Genomic DNA, 16,090 nt, shown 5'->3' on the forward strand with positions numbered 1-16,090 from the left:
TGCAGTAAAGAGGGAACAAGCAGGAAATGGAACTTTAGTCAGAAAATGAAAGTGGTTCTAAGCCTAGGATCACATTAATGCAATTTGGCGTACGAATGACATGTCAAATTGCATGCCAAATCTGCGGCTATTGTCGGCAATGGCACCATCCGAATCCATTTCTGTACTACTTTTGGTGACTTTGGGTGCAGGAACCCGCACAGATGTAACTGAAATTGCCCCCCGAAGTCAGCTGAACTCGTACAATTTCAATCCTGATGTCAGTGTGAACCTGGGCTTAAGACAATTTTTTTTATTTTTAAAAAATAACATGTCATATTTGCCTGCTCTGTGTAAAGGTTTTGCAGAGAGCAGCCCCAAGGAAACACATAGCAATGTGGTACCATTTAGGCTGCACATTTCCAAACGAGTGGCAACCTGCACAGAAATGTGTGATTTGCTGTGCATTTCGAAAACCTGAAGAAATGCATGTCGTGCTTGGGAGTTCATTCACATCTGCGCATTTCCGAACGCAGGGCAATCTGTAGGAAAAAGCACACATTTTCTGTGTGATAGTGATAGTCTGTGATAGTGGCGTAGGTGAACATGTGGCAAAAATAATTGGGGGAGACACCAAACATACTGTCCCTAGACACTACAGACTGTATCACAATCGGGATCCGTCTGGATCACAATTCCTTATTATTGATAGATATGTTCCTCCTTGGCATGGAGGGGCTTTAACCCGTGGTGTATCACAATTAGAAACTTACTGGATATATGAGCTCCAGTCCCACTCGCCATTGGGGCTCAATTTCGAGTGGGACATTAACGCCTTCATTAACCAATCATAAAACATTACTGCCTTTTCATACCTGTTTCTCCACTTCCCTTCTCTTTGTTTCTTTGAACTGTTAATGTTTTAATTTTCAATTTGATCTGAATATCATTTATTACCCATACTATCGATGTAATGATTATATAATATACATCTGTCATCCTGGTCTATATTATCTGTTATGCTAGACCTCCATGTTGGACTGTGGCTCCGCATAATATTTTTTAGATAATTTTTAAATATTATTTAAATATTTTTTATATACTTTTCACTTATTTTTTATTTTTCATTTTTCATAATTTTTATAATCTTTACATTTTTTATTTTTCTTGGATTAACATCTTTCCAATACCACCTGTGCTAATATGTATGTCCTGTTATGGAAATCAGATATATATATGGTCTGTTAATATACACGTCATCCATTGGCCAGTACGGGGGACGAGCTTTGCGTGCTGTCCTCTTTATACACACAATTTTGTACTTATGTTTCCAAATATTTCTACATATTCACTTTATATACACATCCCCCAACAAGACTCTCTTTATTGCTTAACTTTCAGTTAAATGTCTTGCTGCCAGTTTTGAGTTATCCCCTCCGTGCGTTCCATCTGTTCCCCATTCATTACGAGGATTGAGGGACAACGCCGTGACGTCACAACGTTGATTCCTCTGCCTATACGTTGTTAACTACACAAGGATGCAGTTCACGCCTGCGCCTTGAAAATGAGTCTTGGAGCGCTGTTTTTTCTCCAGAAATGTGAGTGTTTTTATCTTCAATAAATGAGCTTTAAGCCTTTTATACAGTATTACACTATGTACTCTCACGTTTTTTCCATATATACTCTGGATGGCTGAGTGGATTTGTTCCCCTTTGCCATATATATCCTACAAGTACCCGGGTCACCTGGACTAGCGTTTGTTATACAGACACCACCGCGGATCCCCACGTTTACAAGCTTGATTGGCTCAGTGGGTGTATACCCATCGGAGTCCAATCTTTCCGGTAAGCCCCCAATTTGAGTGGTGGTGGATCTTCTATCAACACTTTTATAAGTTTCTTCACTTTCTGGTGTTCTACACCTTTCAGGACTTTCACTCTTCAGGATCAATTTATCAATTACAAATGTGTTATAAACATTTCTTGTATCACGGACACAATTTGTACGATTTAAAAAGTTTACTCTATAACTTTATACACCTATGGACTTTATGCACTGATTTACATCATTCATTGTAAGATATGAATATTGGTATTGACTTTGTCGTTAGCGCTGCACTTCCCTTTACATACATTTACTCACAGGATTAGATCACTTGTATGTGCTAGCTGCTTACACACACTTGTTTTTGACAGCGCAATATTTTCACATATTTTTATATCTGACCATCTCCTGTACTATGTCTGCAATCTCTGACCATCTCCTGTAGTATGTCAGCAGTCTCTGACTGTCTCTTGCATTATGTCTGCAGTCTCTGATTGTCTCATGTAGTATGCTGGCAGTCTCTGACTGTCTCCTGTTGTATATCCGCATTCTCTGACCGACCCAAAAAAAAGAAACTCACTCCACTGAGGGGAGGAAAATTACCAATGGTATTTCTGTAATATGCAACATGAGGGGGTTAATGTATTGCCACTGATCACCAGTGTTAATTAAGGATGAGCTCCGGCGTGTTCACACACCCCACGTGCAGAGCCCACCAGGAAGTCGGCACTGCGCTGCGCTAATCACAGGTAGCGAGACATTGTCCCGATGCGCGGCTGCAGAGATCGGGAAATGTCTCACAGCCTGTGATTAGCGCAGCGCAGTGCCGACTTCCTGGTGGGCTCTGCACGTGGGGTGTACGAACACGCCAGAGCTCATCCTTAGTGTTAATGAACACTGACACTGGTGCTACTAATGAAGCACAAAGTGGTTAATTTACTGCCACTGGTCACTAATAAATCAGTGATCACTGGCAATACATTAACCCCCTCATGCTGCATATTACAAATACCATCAGTAATTAATGATTTGCCGACTTGTCACAGTACATATACTGCGACAGGATGCCAGCTACAGGTGTACGTCCTTGCCTGTTTCAGGGTTTTGGGCGCATGTCCCCACCTACCTACTTCACTGTGATTTGAGGAGACTGTCAGCGGATCCCAGCCAATAATTCATGGCCACGACCTGCTGATTGGCTATGTGAAATCACAGCCCAGAGCCCTGTCTTGACAATCCATACAGGGCTCTTAAGGCTCGGTTCACACTGCTGCGATGCGAGAACCCGTGCAAATCCAGTATGGGTTCCCACATCGCATACAACTCACAGGCAGTTCACACTGCCCTATGTGAACCGCTGTGGGTGTCAGTAGTAAGTTAATGACACTCCCAGATCGGTTTGCAGATCGCAAGTGCAAACTGTCATTTCGGACATGAATCGGATCTCATGGGTGTTCACACCCATGAGACCCGATTCTTGTGCAGACCGAAAAAGGGTCCTGCACGACTTTGGTCCGAATGCGATGCAAATTCAGCCATACAATCTGTATGGCTGAATTTGCATTGCACAGACATTGCATGTGATTTGCACAGCAGAGCAGCGCGAATCACATGCGATGTTTGGCATTGCAGCAGTGTGAACCGAGCCTTGCAGAGGAAATTATCTTTTTTTTTCTTTTCCCTGCAAAGGAGGGAAAATAAACAAACCAATCTGTAGTAAAAAAAAATTACACATTGTTAGGCACACAATTAACCCCTTGATTGCCCTTAGATGTTAACCCCTTCCCAGCCAGTGTCATTAGTACAGTGACAGTACAGTTCATATTATTAGCACTGACCACCGTATTAGTGTCACTGGTGATGTGGCAGTAGTCAGTTCCCAAAAGTGTCAGTTAAGCCGGGTACACACGGACCAAATGTCGGGAGACAATGGCCAGTAAAAAAAAACTGGCTAACTTTCGCCCAGCGTGTATGTCGGTCTGTCTGACAGAAGCCAGCCGTTTGGCCAGCTTCTGTCAGACAAGCATCCTGGAAAACCAGCAGCCAATGGCGGAGAGCGCTGATCGGAGTGTTCTACACTACAACTCACCAGTTTGCCATCGTCGCCCTGGGCACCAGATGACCTTGTCCCGGAACTGGCTGTCTGTACCAGGGCTGTCTATTCACCATCCGAGCAGCAGCTCAGCTAGCTTTCAGTACAGGCTGTGTATGTAGGCGTTTCCTATTTGATTTTGAATAATGCTGTGATCTCTGAGGCGGGGCTTGGGAGCCAGGTGTGACTGGGCAGGACTGAATGCTAATTAGGATGTATACCATCCCACCCACCATCAGAGCTGTGAAGGGGTGTGTTTTAGGCTAGAGATGGAGCAGGAAGTGGCTATGAAAGGCATTCTGTCTACATCAAACTATACAGACTGTCACATGATACAAAGCCACAACTAAAACCCAGAATTCTGAGAGGATCTGTAGACAACAGAGCAACATGGTACAAAGGTATGATCTGTGCTGGGACTGATCAGTCCATTCTAGTGAAAAGAAAGTTGGAGTTTAGCTTTATACTTTATCATTACCTATGTTATGAAGATCTAGGTTAGTTCACGGAGGAGATTCCCTCCCCACTCAGGTTGTTTTCAACCTAGCACATTAGACCTTGCAATCAACTTGCAGAAGCACTCTACGTCCTTCTAAATGACGTCATACCCTTTTTTTCACAAGGTCTCCCTTTACTCTCACTTTAAACCTTTGTTGTTATAAGATCTGTTTTGATCTTTACCCTTTACCTTACAGGGTTTATCAAAATCATTGAGACGTTTTGTTCTTTTAACTTATACAAGGTTAAATTATTTGACGTTATGCGCTTGGGGGCTAAAATATGCATGCATTATACATACTAGGAGAAATACAATTGGGTAATAAACAGTGGAAAAGGATCTGGGTGTTTTGGTAGATCATAGACTTAACACGAGCATGCAGGGCCGGACTGGGAATAAAAAACAAGCCCTGGAAAAAAGGTCATCCCAGCCTCATAGCATTATAACAATAGCCCAACAGCACAACTTCATTATTTTCTTGTTCATGAAAGGGAAAACCATGCAAATTTGAAGCGTGTATTATATATAGAGAAGACAGATATGAAAGCACATAGGGCTATATATATATATATATATATATATATATATATGTATGTATATATATATATATATATATATATATATATATATATAAAAATCTATCTGACGGAGTTCCGACGGAATTCCGCTGAAACTGTCTTGCGTACATACGATCACACCAAAGTCCGACCGTCCAGAATGCGGTGACATACAACACATACCATGGGACTAGAAAAAGGAAGTGTAATAGCCAGTAGCCCATAGCTTCCGTCTTGTACTTGCTTCAGAGCATGCGCCGTTTTTGGTCCGTCGGAACAGCATATAGACGAGCGGTTTTCCCTATAGGAATTGGTTCCGTCGGAAATATTTAGAACATGTTCTATTTCTAGGTCCGTCAGAATTTTCGAAAAAAAAAAGTCAGATGAGGCATACACATGATCGGAATATACGATGAAAATCTTCCGTCGGACTTTTTCTGTCGGACATTCCGCTCGTGTGTACACGGCATTAGGCTCCTTTCACACTGAGGCGCTTTACAGGCGATATAGCGCTAAAAATAGCGCTTGCATAGCGAATGTAAAGAGCCTCTCCTCTCACTTCAGTGTGAAAGCCCGAGTGCTTTCACACTGGAGCTGTGCGCTGGCAGGACGGTAAAAGTCCTGCAAGCCCCATCTTTGCAGCGCTGTATACACCGCTCCTAAAGCGCCCCTGCCCATTAAAACCAATGGGCAGCACCGCCGGCAAAGCGCTGCTTTGTGGGTGATTTTAACCTTTTTTCGGCCACTAGCAGGGATTAAAAGTGCCCCACTAGCGGCCGAAAAGCGCTGCAAAGAAGACGGTAAAGTGCCACTAAAAATAGCGGCGCTTTGTGGCAGACGCCCCCAATGCCTCTGTGTGAAAGCAGCCTAAGGCAAGTGGGGGGGGGGGGGGGGAACTACTGATATAAGGAGGAAACCTTTATATCAGTAAGTGGGCGGCACAGTGGTGTAGTGGTAGCACTCTCGCCTAGCAGTAAGAAGGGTCGCTGGTTCGAATCCCAACCACGACACTACCTGCCTGGAGTTTGCATGTTCTCCCTGTGCCTGCGTGGGTTTCCTCCGGGTACTCCGGTTTCCTCCCACACTCCAAAGACATGCTGGTAGGTTAATTGGATCCTGTCTAAATTGTCCCTAGTATGTATGAATGTGAGTTAGGGACCTTAGATTGTAAGCTCCTTGAGGGTAGGGACTGATGTGAATGTACAATGTATATGTAAAGCGCTGCGTAAATTGACAGCGCTATATAAGTACCTGAAATAAATAAATAAATAATAAAATAATATCAGTGTCCCTTTACATTATTGTATTCACTCCCCCCTTACATCATACATCAGTGACCCCTCCTTAGACTGGCCTGGCGGCGTTGTCACTGACCTCCTCTTGGGTTCATCATGCAGGGATCAGTCGGTCGCCTCCACTTTGGTGGCTTTGGTTTTCCTAGAGACGCATTTCCACAGTCCACACACGTCTGACTTCTCCCATGACCCTCATCTCAGTGACACTCCCACTCTTGACTCCTCTCCAAACTCCCTCAGAGACTGCAGACATGATATGATACAAGAGATGCTCAGAGACTACAGACATGATATGATACAAGAGATGCTCAGAGACTGCAGACATGATATGATACAAGAGATGCTCAGAGACTGCAGACATGATATGATACAAGAGATGGTCAGAGACTGCAGATATGATATGATACAAGATATGGTCAGAGACTGCAGACATGACACAAGAGATCAATACAGTCTCACCAGTGCCATCAAATGCAGTCTACCACTGTGCCCTTAATCGCAGCCTGACTGTGCCCATAACTGCAGAGAGAGAGAAAGAGGGAGAGAGAAATGCATGCTCTGCAGGCAAAAAGAATAATAAATGCAATTTTTTTTTACCTGCAAAACATGTTAATTTATTTTTATAATAAATTAATTCACTTTTTATTATGATTTATATTATTATTATAAATTAGTTATTTTTTTTCTAAAGAAATCCGTGAGAGAGAGATAGAGGGGGTGCAATAATGGTGAGAATAAGGGGCTGCAATGGCGAGAGAGAGGGGCTGCAATGGCGAGAGAGAGGGGCTGCAATGGCGAGAGAGAGAGAGGGGCTGCAATGGCGAGAGAGAGAGAGGGGCTGCAATGGCGAGAGAGAGAGAGGGGCTGCAATGGCGAGAGAGTGAGAGGGGCTGCAATGGCGAGAGAGTGAGAGGGGCTGCAATGGCGAGAGAGTGAGAGGGGCTGCAATGGCGAGAGAGTGAGAGGGGCTGCAATGGCGAGAGAGAAAGGGGGGCTGCAATGGCGAGAGAGAAAGGGGGGCTGCAATGGCGAGAGAGAGAGAGGGGCTGCAATGGCGAGAGAGAGGGGGGCTGCAATGGTGAGAGAGAGAGGGGCTGCAATGGTGAGAGAGAGAGAGGGGCTGCAATGGTGAGAGAGAGAGAGGGGCTGCAATGGTGAGAGAGAGAGAGAGGGGCTGCAATGGTGAGAGAGAGAGAGGGGCTGCAATGGTGAGAGAGAGAGAGGGGCTGCAATGGTGAGAGAGAGAGAGGGGCTGCAATGGTGAGAGAGAGAGAGGGGCTGCAATGGCGAGAGAGAGAGGGGCTGCAATGGCGAGAGAGAGGGGGGCTGCAATGGTGAGGTAGAGAGAGGGGGCTGCCATGGTGAGAGAGAGAGGGGGCTGCCATGGTAAGAGAGAGAGGGGGGCTGCAATGGTGAGAGAGAGAGGGGTTGTAATGGTGAGAGAGGGCTGCAATGGGGAGAAAGAGAGAAAGAGGTGCACCGTGCAATGGTGAGAGAGATTATACAGATTGCAGGCAGCACCTTAATTCTTCTGCTCCACAGTCGTTCACTTCTCCTATGCCCTCACTCGTGACTCTGCATGCAGACAGAGACTAGTGGGCGGTGCTGGCGCCGCACAGGCCAGATGGAAGGAGAAATAAAGCAGCACCATAGCGTCCTGACGTTTTCCTGCTCCTCCCCTTAGGCACATTACTCTGCAGGCGCAGCCTGCAGTTCAGTGGGCGGTGCTGGGTCAGAAGAGAAGGCATTGCATTGAAAAGTGCGGCGGCGCTGGCGCCTGCGCGGCCCGCCGCTGCTCATTATATTACTGACAGCCAGGCAAGCAGCTCCAAGCCAAAAGCGGCCCAAGGGCACTGAGTGCAGACGGCCTACCGGGAGATTTCCCGGTCTCCCGGTAGGCCAGTCCGGCCCTGCTAGCATGCAATGCTAAATTGCAGTTTGAAGAGCAAGAAAAATCCTCTCTTGTTCCACCCATAATATAAACTTTACATCAATCAGCAACTTTCAGCATTAACAGCATCATTTGCTTAATTTTTCTGCATTGCTGCCATGGGGTCCCTTCTAATCTGCCACTTCCAGGGCCACGGCGATTTATGTCATATCCCATGGCACCTGAGCTCCTGGGAGATGTGTGTCATCGTTTCCCAAGTGTCAGTGGGGGCAGCGCCGAAGGCAAGCGGTTAAGTATGTATATGGTGTTTAACCGCTTCCCGACCATCGCACGCTGATGTACGTTGGCAGAATGGCGCTGGTAGGCAAAAGGGCGTACAGGTACGTCCCCTTTAAGAAGTGGTGTCCCGGGCTGGCGGCGCGAGCGCCGTGGTCTCCGTGACCGTAATCACGGGTCCCGCGGACTCAATGTCCGCCAGGTGCCCGCGATCGTGTCACAGAGAGGGAGATGCTTTTGTAAACTAAGCATTTCCCCGTTTCTGACTAGTGACAGGACAGAGATCACAGCTCTCTCTCATCGAGAGCTGGTATCACTGTCCTGTGTGTTGAAGTCCAGCCCCCTAACAGTTAGAATCACTCCCTAGGACACACTTAACTCCTTCACTGCCAATGTAATTTACACAGTAATCAATGCATTTTTATAGCATCGATCACTGTATAAATGACAATGGTCCCAAAATAGTGTAAAAAATGTCAGATGTGTCAGCTATAATGTTGCAGTCCCAATAAAAATCGCAGATCGCCGCCATTACTAATAAAAAAAATTAAAAATGCCATAAAACTATCCCCTATTTTGTAGATGCTAGAAATTTTGCGCAAACCAATCAATATACGCTTATTGCAATTTTTTTTTTTTTTGTACCAAAAAATATGTAGAAGAATACATATCGGCCTAAACTGAGGAAAAAATGTTTTTTTATATATTTTTGGGGGATATTTATTATAGCAAAAAGTAAAAAATAATGCGTTTTTTTTTTCAAAATTGTCGCTAATATATTATTATAGCGCAAAAAATAAAAACCGCAGAGGCGATCAAATACCACCAAAAGAAAGCTGTATTTGTGGGGAAAAAAGGACATCAGTTTTGCTTTGGGTACAATGTCGCACGACCGCGCAGTTGTCAGTTAAAGCGACGCAGTGCCGTATCGCAAAAAGTGCTCTGGTCAGGAAGGGGGTAAAATCTTCCGGGGCTGAAGTGGTTAAAAAATGGGAATTGAGTGGCAATTTGTTAAATTACATGGATTTAATGTTTTAAAACAGTGTAAAAGAATGGATTACATTTAATAAAAAATAAAAAATTCTGAGTGGAACGCCGCTTTAAGAGGTATAGACTCCAGAGAGTCCTAAGCTGCCCCTGTACAAATCATTAGTAAGACCTCCCCTGTAATATGCAGTGCCGTTTTGGGCACCAGTTCACAAAAAGGATATTGGGGAACTGGAGAAAGTGCAAAGGGCAACCAAACTGATCAGAGGCATAGAGGAGCTCAGCTATGAGGAAAGATTTATAGGAACTGCATTTATTCTCTCTTTAGAAGCAGAGCTTAAGGTGTTCCTAAGCTTCCTCTCCCTTCCAGCTAGGGGGAGCAATGGCCAAGCCGGGGACCTTGCCTGTGTGCCTGGAGTGGGTTGTTATGGGGAAGCTGCTGTGAGCAGCGACTTCCCCATGTCTTCTCCGGGTACCAGCCTGATGGGTGATGTCCGGTTTTGTGGGCGGGGTTTCCGGTGGGGCATAAATGCAGTAGTTCTGGCCGTTGGAGTGCAGGGGAGAGGGGCATGTGAAGATGGCGATGCATCTGTTTCCGGTCCCTGGAGTGCGGGGATGCGGGCAAGTTTAAAAAGCTGGAATTTGGACAGTATTCCGCTGCACAATCTGCACGATGTAACGATGTTGGCAGCAGCAGTAGAAGCCAGCCAGGCCCAGGTAAGGAGTTCCAATGTGTTCCCAGTGGAAGTGTTTATAACAGGCAAATCAGACTCTGTAGTGGGGTCATTTCAGTCTGGTGAATATTCGACTATATACAGCGGGTAAAATAAGTTTTGAACACGTCACCATTTTTCTACGTAAATATATTTCTAAAGGTGCCATTGAAATAAAATTTTCACCACATGTCAATAACAACCCATGCAATCCATACATACAAAGAAACCAAAACAAATAAGTTCAGAAATTAAGTTATGTGTAATAAAATGGAATGGCACAGGGAAAAAGTATTGAACACACTAACTGAAATACATTTAATACTAATCCTTCGTTGGTAATGACCGCTTCAATACACCCCCTGAATGGAGAGACTAGCCGCATGCATTGTTCAGGTGTAATTTTTGGCTCATTCTTCCACATAGTATTCAAACCTTGAAAGTTCCATGGGCCTCTTCTATGAACCCTGATCTTTAGTTCTTTCCAATATTCTATTGGATTTAAGGTAGATGCTTCTAGCAGCTTTCATTTTCTTTCTTTGAAAAACAGCCCCACGGTTCTTTAAAGTTTGCTGCACAACACTTAGACAAGCCTGTGAAATACTGAGAAAATATAGTCTGGTCAGATAAGGTCAAAATTGAACTCTTTCAGTGCCATAATAAACACCATGTTTGGAGGTCAAATGACACTGCACATCCCCCCAAAAATACCATACCAACAGTGAAGTTTGAAAGTGGGAGCATCATAGTGTGGCACAAACTTCATACCATTGAAGGACGGATTAATGGAGAAATGTACAAAGCCATTCTTGATAAAAAAAAAAATCTGCTGCCATCTACCAGGATGATGAAGATGAAACGGGGGTGGACATTTCAGCAAGACAATGATCCCAAACACAAAGCCAAGGAAACTCTCAATTGGTTTCAAAGAGATAAAATAAAGCTGCTAGAATGGCCCCAGCCAATCACCTCACTTGAATATCTATGGAAAGAACTACAGATTAGATTTCATAGAAGAAGCCCACGAACTCTTCAAGATTTGAAGACGTGCGGAAGAGTGGGCCAAAATCACATCTGAGCAATGCATGCGACTAGTTTCTCCATACAAGAAGCTCTAATAAAGGATTTTGTATGAAGTATTAAATAAATTCAGTTAGCATGTTCAATACCTTTTCCCTGTGCCATTCCATTTTATTACACATAACTTAATTTCTGAACTTATTCGTTTTGGTTTCTTTGTATATATGTGTGTATATATATATATATATATATATATATATATATATGTATACAGTGGGTAAAATAAGTATTGAACACATTTTTGCTAGGTAAATATATTTCTCGTTCGTTCATTGACAGACACAGCCTTCTTTATTCAGAACCATAGGGTTATATCGCCCCCTACAGGAGTAGGACACTAGACAGAAAAAAGACTTGGCTACGCCCATGGGCAGTCCTAGGTGATAATACACTCTGCTATAGGCCTTCAGTTTTTTTCTGCCTAGCCAGGAATGAGGACCTTGTTCCCTGCTGGGATCTCTTGTCCTGGCAATTTTAATTTTTTAGTCTGTTGTTTTTTTTTCCTGGATTTTTCCGGTGAGATCTACAATCAGCTGCCGGGCTGGGCGACGGGCTGGACATTCGATCCAGTTGTCACCCCAGTCTGGCCAGCAAGCACGTGTAGACCGCAGCTACGCGTTAGGTTGGCCACGACATAGCCCCACTGGACGGGGGCTTGCCCTGCGGGTTAAAAGTCTCACAAGGTTGCATACGACTGGATCTCGGCTCGAGTTGCAGCGTCCCTCATGACCGACAGCCCCCCACTTCGGTGGCGAGGATGTTCTGTCTGGAGCGGTGCCCGCTTGGTCCTGGTATGGTGAGTAAATGTCCCCCTCTCCCCTTAGGGTTTTTTTTGTGGGGGACTCAGGCCCCTCCCCAGGTCGGTCGGTCCTCGGGTCCCCTCTGTACTGCACCCTCTTTTCCTGGCCCTGGAGGTCCCTTGGTAACCCCCCTTTCCCCCTCCCCCCTCCATATGGGGTAGTGTGCCTGTGGTGGGTCCTGGGGTATGGGGTTGAGTACTGGGGGTGCAGCCCCCTAGGTGCTGTGCTTACTGGGGGGGAGGCACTGGGTCCTGCACCCGGATCCTCTCTCTCTCGTTCTCTCTCCCTGCATCTGTGGTAGTCTTGTGTAGCATGGCCAGCGGCCATTTTGCCGTAGCCGACGTCCGTTTCCTTAGTGCCTGATGATCTCCTATGGCCGGCAGCCATGTTTGTGTAGCTCGGGGCCAATATATGGTGGATTTTGGCTCAGACAACGGCGGCCATTACTGTGTAGCCCAGGACAGCGTTTTTGGCAGGCGGAAGCTCCTCCTTTTAACCCGGCGCTGACTCCTGTGTTTTCTTCCCCCTTGGACGCCATGTGTGTGCAGGCCTACATCTGAGGCAGCAAGCGCTACGCTGGTGAGTCTGGGGGTTCCCTCCTGCTGCAGGCTGTGGCATGTTCTGGTGGTCCAGTACCACTACCGGTGTGGGGGGGTCCCATTGTAGTGGTCACTTTTGGTGTGGGGCTCTTTTTTTTTTTTTTTCTCTGTTATGGAGTCTCAGGAGCATGTTTCCCCACCTGACCCCGTCAGAGGCTGCAGGTCCCTCTGGGTTCCAGTCATCCGTTGATGCCCTGACGGCGGCCCTGGAGTCCTTTGTGTCACAGGTGGAGGTGGCTCTTGGACGGCGGACTAGCAAGAAGCGTCTCTCCCGCCTTCCCCTGCTTCATCTGTCTCATCAGATCCTGAATCTGATTTGGCTGCCATAGACGGGGCCCACCCTGCGAGGTCTGCGGCCACGCTCCTTGATCTTTCGGACAGTGAGGATGATTCCTCAACCCCAGGGGCTGTGCACGAGAAAGCACTGGTGGACGCACTGATTGCTTCTGTGCGGGAAACTTTAAAAATGGAGGATGCAGCCACGGCTGCAGTGGAGGTGCCGGTCCCCTTTGGCATTCACAAGCCGCCTCGCACAGCAAAAGTGTTCCCTTATCCCTCCTTTTTTTTGACAGGTTTGTCTATAAAGAATGGGAGTGTCCAAAACGCCCCTTTGTGATCTCAAAGTGTTTCGCGGTGAGTTATTCCTTTGAGGAGAGTGTGCTGAAAAAATTGACAGCTCCACATATGGTGGATCCCCCGGTTTCTCGGATGAACAAAACCGCTATGATTCCAGTTGAGGACTCTCCGGCCTTTAAAGACCCGGCTAACAGGAAGGCAGAGTCTCTGAACCGCACTATGTTCTCTATTGCGGGTTTGGCGCATCGGCCGGTTTTGGCTATTGCTCTGGTGTCACAAACGCTGACAGAATGGGCGAAGCTGTTGCGCCGTGACCTGGAAGGTGACCAGTTTCCTCCTGCCTTCACGGAATTAGCTGACCAACTGGTCCAGGGGCTGCAGTTTGTCTGCGATGCCTCTTTGGATGCAGCTCCCTTGCTTTCTAAGCTATCTGTTTCAGTGGTAGCGCTTCGACAGGTATTGTGGCTGAAGTGCTGGACTGTGGACCAGGCCTCTAAAAAGGCCTTAGCTGATCTGCCTTTTCAAGGCGATTGTTTGGGGCCACTCTGGATGATATCATTAAGAGTGTCACAGGGGAAGAGTACTTTTCTTCCACAGTCAAAGAAGGGGAAGGAGCCAAGTCGCAAGAGTGGCCCTTCCTTCTCGGCACACAGAAATTTTTTCATCCCTCAGGGTCCACTGACAAAGGCTCAAAGTCTTTTAAGCCCCCCTCGGGAGGTCCCTAGGGGTCCTGGTTGGGCAAACCAAGAGCGGGCTTCTCCAGACCCCCAGATAAGGCTCCTTCGGCATGAAGAGGCGCCCTCACCTGCAGTCCAGGTGGGGGGACGTCTTCGCTGGTTTCCAGGCCCGTGGACTTCTCTGATAAACGACAAGTGAGTCCACAAAGTGATTCTGTCTGGTTACAGGATTGAGTTCCAGACTTGTACCCCAAGCAGATTTTTCCCGTCCAATATGCATCTGTCTCCGAACCGCTTGTTATCCCTCTGGGGCGCTGTGCAAGGCCTGTTGCTCCAAGGGGTGATTGTCCCAGTTCCGGTGTCGGAACATTTCCAGGGCTTTTATTCAAACCTAGGGTACGTCCGATTCTTGACCTCAAGGCCCTGAACCGCTATGTGCGAGTGCGGAAGTTCAGAATGGAGTCCATTCGCTCCGTGGTGGCATCTCTTCATCAGGGGGACTTTCTTACCTCCATCGAAATCAAGGATGCCTACCTGCACATTCTGATTTGTGCACAGCACCAGCAGTTCCTCCGCTTTGCTGTGGGAGAGGAGCATTATCAGTTTGCGGTAATGCCCTTTGGTCTCACTTCCGCTCCTCGAGTCTTCACCAAAGTGTCGGCCCTGGTTCTGGCGCTGTTGCGCCAGCAGGGAATTGCTTTTCTGGGCTATCTGGACAACCTTCTGCTGTGAGCAGAATCCCCAGCAGCCCTGAGGGGCAACGTGGAGATCACTGTTCAGACTCTAGCAGATTTTGGGTGGCTGATAAATTACCAAAAGTCTGCCTTGATTCCAGTTCGGAAATTGGTTTATCTGGGTCTGACTCTGGATTCCGCTCAGGCTAGAGTGGTCCTTCTGCAGGACAAACTCCAGAAATAACAGGCGGCAGCCCGCTTGCTGCTGTCCAGCAGGTGGGTCTCCCTGCGGACTTGCATGCGGGTACTGGGCCTGATGGTGTCTATGTTCAAGGTGGTCCCGCTCAGTTCCATACGGGACCCCTGCAAAGGGAGATCTTGTTAAAATGGGACAAATGTTCAGAGTCTCTAGACAGTCAGATTCGGCTGCGTCAAGGAACCAAAGGATCCCTGATCTGGTGGCTTTGTTCCCCGGCTCTTCGTCAGGGAAAATCTTTTCTCCCGCTGTACTAGACGGTGGTCACCACCGATGCCAGTCTGTCCGGCTGGGGGAGGAGTCCTGAGCCTGAGCTCGGCTCAGGGTCACTGGACGCTGAAGGAATCCAGGCTACCTATCAACATCTTGGAACTCCGGGTGATCAGACTCTGTCTGGATCATTGGACGGATCAACTACAGAGCCAGACAATGCCACTGCTGTGGCCTATGTCAACCACCAGGGAGGAAAAAGGAGTGTGTTAGCCGGCTTGGAAGTAGCCGGCATTCTATGGTGGGCAGAGCGTTTCTTCCCAGCCATATCCGCCATTCACATTCCGGGGGTGGACAACTGGCAGGCAGATTACCTCAGTCGTCAAGTATTGGACCAAGGGGAGTGGTCCCTCTATCAGGAGGTATTTCAACAGATCTGTCTACGCTGGGGATATCCAGAGGTAGATCTGATGGCATCCCGAATCAACAGGAAGGTGCAGAGGTTTGTGGCCAGGTCTCAGGACCCTCTGGCGGACGCCTCAGACGCTCTGGTCGCACCGTGGGGCCAGTGTCGTCTGATCTATGTCTTTTCTCCTCTCAAGCTTCTGCCGCGGCTGTTGCGCAGGATCTAGGCCGAAGGAATTCTGGTCATTCTAGTGGCCTCGTTGGACCTGGTACGCCAACCTGGTGCGTCTGGTCGCAGACGCCCCCTGGCGGCTTCCCCTCAGGGAGGATCTGCTATCCCAAGGACCGATCTTCCACCCTGCTTTACCGTCGCTGGCTTTAACGGCCTGGCTATTGAAAGCCAGGTGTTGAAGGTGACGCTGCTCAAAGCTAGAAGGTCTACTTCCAAGATGATATATTATCAGACGTGGAAAGCATACATTTCTTGGTGTCAGTCAGTGGAGTTTCACCCACATTCCTTTTCGGTGACTCGGATTTTGACTTTTCTTCAGAGGGGCGTTTAAAAGAATTTGGCCTTGAGTACTGTCAAGGGCCAGCTGTCGGCCTTGGCAGTTTTCTTTCAACACTCCCTGGCTTCGCATTCCCTGGATCATTGGACGGATCGACTACGGAGCCAGTCAGACAATCCCTCCTTCATTCA

At 47.1% G+C, this 16,090-nt stretch overlaps 1 protein-coding gene across 12 annotated transcripts in view; it reads left to right on the forward strand.

Moving 5' to 3' along the window:
- Positions 1 to 16,090, forward strand: part of LOC141140434 (uncharacterized) — a 358,905-nt gene that overhangs the window by 152,167 nt on the left and 190,648 nt on the right. Inside the window, exon 2 of one of the 12 annotated variants that reach the window (XM_073627608.1) lies at positions 1,381 to 1,577. The exons of the other annotated variants lie outside the window; for them this stretch is intronic. Within the exon in view, the coding sequence (XP_073483709.1) occupies positions 1,544 to 1,577 (34 nt within the window). The 5' untranslated portion in view covers positions 1,381 to 1,543. The remainder of the gene's footprint in view (positions 1 to 1,380; positions 1,578 to 16,090) is intronic. 12 annotated transcript variants of the gene reach the window in all.

The sequence above is a fragment of the Aquarana catesbeiana genome, linkage group LG04 (assembly GCF_042186555.1).
Source record: "Aquarana catesbeiana isolate 2022-GZ linkage group LG04, ASM4218655v1, whole genome shotgun sequence".
Lineage (NCBI taxonomy): Eukaryota > Metazoa > Chordata > Amphibia > Anura > Ranidae > Aquarana > Aquarana catesbeiana.